The sequence below is a fragment of the Vidua chalybeata genome, chromosome 3 (assembly GCF_026979565.1).
Source record: "Vidua chalybeata isolate OUT-0048 chromosome 3, bVidCha1 merged haplotype, whole genome shotgun sequence".
Lineage (NCBI taxonomy): Eukaryota > Metazoa > Chordata > Aves > Passeriformes > Viduidae > Vidua > Vidua chalybeata.
The window spans coordinates 22,680,392-22,687,776 of NC_071532.1; the positions used below are offsets into that span (position 1 = coordinate 22,680,392).

Below are 7,385 nucleotides of genomic sequence, written 5' to 3' on the forward strand. Positions count from 1 at the left end.
TGCAAATACGCTTTTCTCCATTCCTCTGGCAGCAGAGTGCAGGCCTCAGTTTGCTTTCACCTGGAGAGGTGTGCAGTATACCTGGAACCAGCTGCCCCAGTGGTGGAAGCACAGCCCCACCATCTGCCATGGACTGATCCAGGCTGCACTGAAGAAGAGTGAGGCTTCAGAACATCTGCATTACATTGATGGCATCATTGTATGGGGGAACGCGGCAGGGGAGGTTTATGAGAAAGGAGAGAGAATAATCCAGAGTCTTCTGGAAGCAGGTTTTACTTCCAAATGAAGTAAAGTCAAGGCGCCTGTCCAGGAAATTAATTTCCTATGGATGAAGTGGCGAGATGGATGCAGGCAGATGCCAACAGATATGATTAATAAGATAAGTGCTATGTCCCCACTGACCAGTAAGAAAGAAACACAAGCTTTCCTAGGCACTGTGGGCTTTTGAAGAAGGCACATCCTAGAATACAGCCAGATTGTAAGACCTCTCAACCTCATGACACGAAAGAAAAATTATTTTGACTGGGGCCCTGAGCAACAGTAAGCTTTTGAGCAGATCAAGCATACAATTGTCCATGCAATAGCACTTGGGCCTAACAGGACAGGATAGGATGTGAAGAATGTGCTCTACACCACAGCTGTGGAGAATGGTCCTTCCTGGAGCCTCTGGCAGAAGGGACCTGGTAAGACCTGAGGCTGACCTCTTGGGTTTTGGAGTCATGCATACAGACTCTGAGGCCAGCTACACCCCAACTGAGGAATAGATTCTTGCAGCTTATGTAGGGGTTTGAGCTGCCTCAGAAATTACTGGCACTGAAGCACAGCTCCTTCTGGTACCCTAACTACCAGTGCTGGGCTGGATATTTAAAGGGAAGGTCCCTGCAATACATCATGCCACAGATGCTACCTGGAGTAAATGGATCACCCTCATCACAGTGAGCTCAAATAGGAAACCTAAATCAACCTGGGATCTTGGCAGTCATCACAAACTGGTCCAGAGGTGAGAACTTTTAATTATCATCATAAGAGGAAGAACGTGTGCTGAGGAAGCCCCACCATATAACCAGATACCTGAAAGTGAAGGATGGTACACCCTCTTCACTGATGGATTCTGGGTATTGTAGGGTCCAGTAGGAAATAGAAAAGAGCTGTATAGAGCCCTGTGTTGTGGAAGCTACTGAAGGACGAGGTGGATCCAGTCAGATTGTAGAGTTGAAAATTGTCCAGCTGGCTTTGGACATTGCTGTGTAAGAGAAGTGGCCAACACTGTACCTCTACACTGACTGGTGGATGGTAGCAAGCAGTCTGGGGTGGCTGGAAAAGTGGTAAAAGGCCAAATGCGGTGTAGAGGAAAACTAGTCTGGGCTGCTGAAGAATGGCAAGACATCACTGCCTGGGTAGAGAAGCTGACTGTTTGAGTGTGTCATGTAGATGTCCCCATGCCGAAGAGTCAGGCAACAATGAACAGGTGGATCAAGCTACAAAATCAAGGTGTTACAGATAAATTTGGATTGGCAGCACAAGGGGAAGTTGTTCCTAGCTCAATAGGCCCATGATACCTCAGGTCAGCAGGGCAAAGAGGCTACCTAAAAGTGGGCACAAGACTGAGAGGAAGATTTAACAATGGACAGTCTTCCAGATTATCCGTGATTGTGAGATGTGCTGATAGGACAAGGGGAAATGGCTTTACAGTGACAGAGGGTAGCTTTGTACATGTTTTCCATGAGGAGTTGCAGGATGCCCTACCGTTTATTTTTTTTCCCCAACATGAATAATCTGGGGTTGAATAAATGAGTATAAAGTCTTGGGGTAAATTTGTACAGTATGTAGATGATTTGTAAATTAGCAAGTTAAGAAGGTTCTTTCCCATCCTGTAGTGATTCTGTGCAGCACTCTGGAAAACAAGCTCAGCAAGCTGCAGTTGGTGTCTGTGCAGCTGGCTCTTTGATTGCTCCTTCTCTCCCTTGGCCAGGCTTATACAGCCCCTCAACTCGTCCCTTTCTCTGCCCTCATCTCCTGCCAAATATGGAGCCAAAAGCCCAGGCATCATTTCCCCCTGGCTCACAGGTTGGCCCTGCCTGTGAACAGCCTTGGTGTTGCAGGTGGTGTTGGCCCACACACCTTGGCATTCCTGGTGTGCTTTCCTACTGTTCCTGCCAGGTTCCTCTCCCCAGAATGACCCCAGCTCCTCCTTTGAGTATCTGTGAAGTGTGACTACCTGGCACATCAATCCCCCTTTGCTGCCCATGAAATCTGGGTCTGCCTTAGGGCACTGGCACTCCAGTCAGGAGCCAAGAGTTTCCCTTGGGAGTTTCCCAGATGTGTTCCCTTAGCCCAGGCTCACACCAGGCCCTAAATCAGCAGCCCAAGTGCATTTGATCATTGCCTCCAAGGTATCAGCTTTTTTCCTATCCCTTTCCTAGGCTTGATGTGCCAGGTTCCTCCAGCCCATGGTGGCTCAGAGCACTCTTGTCTATGACCAGGCACTTTGGAGCTCTTTGGAGCCGCTCTGTCCTTTGGCGCCCCCAGGCTCATTCTGCAGGTGCGGAATATGGAAGTCTTTGCCTTGCCCAGGAGTCAGAATTCAGTCAAAAAGATGGTTCCTGTGATGATTGGCAACTTTACTTCAACCACTACGTCAGCTCCAGTGTTTGTGTGCACAGAGGAGATGAGTGTTGTCAGGACAGAGCAGGGTTTTGACATGAGGCTGCCTTTGGATCAACAGGCATTGCTCCAGCAAGAAACACTTGATATGCCCTGCAGCCTGCCCTGGAGGCTGGCCACCCTGGTGCTCAAGAAGCACTTTAAACATTGTTTGTGCCCATGTGGGCCAGAATCCAGTCATAGAAGTACTGAGTGGAGATGTAGACTCCAGGCTGCCTTGCTCTGGCACAGCCTTTTCCCCAGCTGGTCACTCCAACAACCCACCAGTAATCAGCGTTGTTGTCCTGGCACATGAGAGGACCACCGCTGTCACCCTGCAGCAGAGCACAGAGGATTAAGGTGGTGTTGGGTGGCCCCTGCCAGCACTGGGGCTGTCTCACAGCCAGAACTGTATTCAGGTGCTTGAGCCTCCAGAAGCTTGGCTGTGAATGACTTGGGTTCTTGTAGGGTAGGGCTCTCTCTGTTGTCTCTGCACAGGGCTCCTGGATGTGCAGAGGATGGACATTTGGCACCTGGACCTCTGGGCTACCAGGATCATTAGCTGGGCTTTCTGGGCTTTTGGCACAAGGGGAGGCCTGGGCAGGCAGGTGTGGATGGGGATTGTGTGGGAAGCCCCCACAACAGTTGGGGAGGAGATGGGGCTGGGAGAGCGACTGAGTGGTCGGGCAAAGCAGGCCCTGGGCTGTGTTGCGGTGGTGCTGCTGGGGGCTGGTGCTGCTGGGGGCTGAGTGGCTCGTGGTACACTCCTACCTGGCAGGTGTCAATGTTGCCCTGAGGGTAACCAGCACACAAGTTGTAGGTGTGGATTTTCCCTGAGTACCAGAAGGTGCTGTTGCACAGATGGATATTGATAATGTGTACCTTGGCCTCCTGCAATTGATCACTCGGGGTTTTATCTGTGAACACAGAAGGAAACGAACCCCCAGCAGCTCATTGCCAGTTCTTCACCCTTGTCTTTTGGGGATCCCCTTCCCTAGGGCATGGCTTTGCCTCTGCAGCGGTACTGGGGCACTGTGACCCTGCTGCCAGCCTTTGGGGAGCAGGCCAGGCTCATATCTGTAGAGGTGTATGTCCTGCAGCCTGGCTTTGGCCTCTGCTGTGTGGAAACCCAGGCCATCTCCCCTGTGTGCTGAGCTGGCTTTGGAGTCCCTCATGGAAACTCACCTGTTGCAGTGGTGGCACCCCAGCCAGCAATCCAGCAGTTATGCTCCTGTGACACTGATGCTTCTAAGATAGCATCGGCTACACAGGCCAGCTGGATGTAGGGGTTGCACTGGACGGGGTTGCTCAATTCCAGCAAGGCAATGTCATTGCTCAAGTCACGTCTCCGATATTTTTCATGACGTAGTAACTTCTTAATTTGGCGGACTTGTGCCCCAGGGCCCGGCTGAGTCAACTGGGTGGCCCCAATCACCACGTAGATCAAGGAGGTGTTACTGGAAGCAGATGGAGAGGGGGCTGAGAGGGAGCAGATCCATGTGCCGTAGCCACCCAGCAGTTGCCAGATCTCTGCTTGGCAAGGCAGAGAGGGAGCAGTGCTCTGGCAGGTGTGAGTGCCCTTGCATGCCTTAGGCTGGGGGAATGTCAAACTGGAGGCTGCTAGGAAGCCTTGGCACAAGCCCAGGCTTCTCCTGAGCACTGTGGCAGCCTGGCTGCCTGAGAGGTAAGGGGATGGGAGTAGCAGGTGGTGCTGCTCACAGGGCACCTGCTGGTGTTGTGGGGATGTTCCCATTTCCTGCCCCTTCTTACAAAATGAGGTCAAAGCAGTGGGCTGCTGTGAGGACCCACTCTGCCCTGATGAGAGACCCTCCACAGAAATGCTTTGTGCCTGGTATCCTCGGATGCTGGATGCTGACAATCCAGGGCCAAGCCCCAGGCTTGGCACCTGTGCCACCCACGATGCGTGTCATGCCATCATCAGGAGGTATGGAGTCAGACACCATGGGTCGGAGGCCGCATGTCCATCTGCAAGCAGAAAGTCATTTCCATGCTGCTTCATGGCCTGCTGTGGCTCAGGCTGAAGCTCAGCCCTCTGCCCTCCCCACAAGGGCTTGCATGCACTGCAGGCCAGGGAAGCCCATGGGGTGTGCGTCTGTCCGTGCCAGCACCTGGCTGCTGGCAAAGAACTGAGGCTTCCCATGGTGGGTCGAAAGCTGTTACCTGGCTATGGGAGACATGTGGGTCCCTTCCAGGGAAGTCTGCAAGTGTTGCCGTGGCTCCCTCCCAGGGCCTGGCACCACTCACCTGCAGTTGTCCGATATCCCATGCACCAGCCCTGCCACAGTCAGCAGGACGAGGAGGCCGAGCCAATTCATGGCTGCCAGAGGCACGTGTCAGCTGCAAGAACTGAGAGCTCCGTGCAGCAGCACAGCCACAGCCGCAGTGCCTGCAGCAGCCGTGCTGCCCGTGGTGCCTTCAGCCCTGGGGCTGATGTCATAGAGGGGTGAGTTCCATGTTCTGGGCACTGTGGCCCCTATCAAGGGGGCTCACTGGGGGAGGGCAGCATCAAATCAAGGAGCAATAGAATGGTCTGTGTTGGAAGGAAACTTGGAGATCATCTAGTTCCAACCCCCTACCATGGACAGGGAGGGTCTTGCACTAGACCCTATTGTCAAGAGTGTCCAGAGCTTGGCTTGAGAGCAGTCCTTGAACAAATTCATGCCATGGCCTCAGTACTGTCACAATCTGGAATTCCTTCCTATGATCTCATCTAAAGATACCCTCTGTCACTGTAAAGCCATTGCCCCTTGTCCTATCAGGACCTGCCCTTGTGAGAAAACTCTCTGTTGCTTTCTTTAGGCCCCTCTTCTTGCAGGATGAGGCTGTGCAGTCCCCACGGCAGGCAGTGGCTGAGGAACCCATTTGGGGCAGGGAGCTGTGCCAGCTGCAGATTGAGCTCTGGCTGGCAGGAGCCCAGGACCAGAGGCTGTGAACTGCCCATGCTTTGCATAACAGAGGGCACAGGGAGCTGTGGCACTGGCCAGGATTTGAATGGACACCGAGCGCTGCAGCAGGAGCCGGTGGCTCTTTACGGAATGCGACATCTGCGAGTCTGCTGGGGGAATCCTGAGGTTGAATGGGTATGGAAACCTGCTCTGACTGGGTAAGAGTGGTGTGGGTAGGGAATCAAATGGGGCAACCATTGGCTCGTTGGAGCCACCTATGCTTCCGAAATGGTCACACAGGGAAGTTTCCTCAGCACTTTGCAACCCAGATGGGACCATAGAGAAGTACCCTTGGAGCTTCCCTCCTCCAAGCATGCAACTGTTGGCAGCCGGTGAGTTCACCTGGAATCTTTACAGTTGGTAGGAGCCAAATGGGGATTGTTACAATTCCATGCACAGATTCTGTGTAAATTATACAGGTACATTTGAGCCTCTCTATTGTTGTGGCATTTGGTGCAGATTTGGTGAAATAACTGGTAGAGGGTGAAGGCATGTACAGCATGATCAGTGTAGGGTGGCCACAGAGGAGTTGTGGAGGCCCTCATAAGGCACAAGGTAGGGGGTGCTGAGTATCTGCTGAGACACTCGAGTCTCTGCTGAAAGGCTTTTGGAGACAGGTACAGGGAGAGCCTTGTGTCCCTTCTGCCACTCAGGGGGTGCTAGGGTCCTTGGGCACAAACAGAAGGAGGTGGAAGTCCCTTTTTATAATGAAAAAGGACTTTGATGTCCCTCATGGTTTTTGACATGATGGGAAATATCCTTGTCGTAGTTCAGAGGATGCCTGTGGCTGAGGTTGTGCAACACTGACAGAAATTGTTATGGGCAGCAGAATTTTGCCAAGACAGTGCACTAAAGTTGTGCCAGGACAATTGGGTGACTCTAAGCTGGTCTCCTCACTGGGCAGGGTAATGGCCTTCTGCAGCCTTGAGTGATACTCTTGCACTCAGTGTCTTTAGTGCGTAGGTAGCCTGTGACTTAAGTCAGGGTGGCAGGGACCAGTACAGATGTGGGGTGGTTGTTCTCAGCAGAGCCCATCTTGATTAACACAAAAGGAAGAGTGCCACCCACTGTGAGACAGGACTCCATTGGCCTGGACGCCAAGAGAATGTACTTGGCACATGTCTTCCCCAAGGCATTCCAGGATCCTCTACCATTTCCTCAATGCAGGCCCCAGTATTAAAGTTTGATTGAAAGGGTTTAAAATGAGGGCGCAAATTTGTACAGTTTGTAGATGATTTGTTAATTAGTGAGTGGAGAAGTTTCGTGTCCATCCTGTGGGTGATTCTATGCAGTACTTAGGCAAACGAGCACACCAAGGTGCAGTTTGTGTCTGTGAGTCAGAGATCACAACACTAATAAATGGTGACCCTGACGTGAGAAGAATGATGTACAGAACTCTATGATATCAAAAAGCTAATTAATTACTTTATTATACTATATTATACTAAAACTATATTACACTATATTACTAACAAGAACTATTACTAACTAACTAATTAGAAAAACCATGACTCTCTCTACCCAGAGTCCTGACACAGCTGTGATCTAATTGGTCAATCTATCCAAAACACCATAACCAGTATCTAATTAAGAAATCACCTTGAGTAAACAATCTCTGTAACACATTCTACATGTGCACAAACACAAGAGCAGCAAATGAGATAAGAATTGTTTTGATTCTCTTTACTTCTCTTACAGCTTCTCTCAGGAAAAATCCTGAGAAAGCTAAGTCTCTCTCTGTTCAGAGGACATGTAAATACCACGCAGGAGGTGGAA

The 7,385-nt window shown here is 51.2% G+C and overlaps 1 protein-coding gene across 1 annotated transcript; it reads right to left on the reverse strand.

Moving 5' to 3' along the window:
* Positions 1 to 2,600: 2,600 nt before the first annotated feature.
* LOC128785841 (acrosin-like) lies at positions 2,601 to 5,101 on the reverse strand. The gene is made up of 5 exons (XM_053938675.1): positions 4,909 to 5,101; positions 4,414 to 4,629; positions 3,829 to 4,100; positions 3,415 to 3,560; positions 2,601 to 2,978 (listed from the first exon to the last, which is right to left on the reverse strand). Exons 1-5 carry the CDS (start codon positions 4,977 to 4,979, stop codon positions 2,805 to 2,807), a joined length of 879 nt encoding a protein of 292 aa, XP_053794650.1. The 5' UTR covers positions 4,980 to 5,101; the 3' UTR covers positions 2,601 to 2,804.
* Positions 5,102 to 7,385: the final 2,284 nt, after the last annotated feature.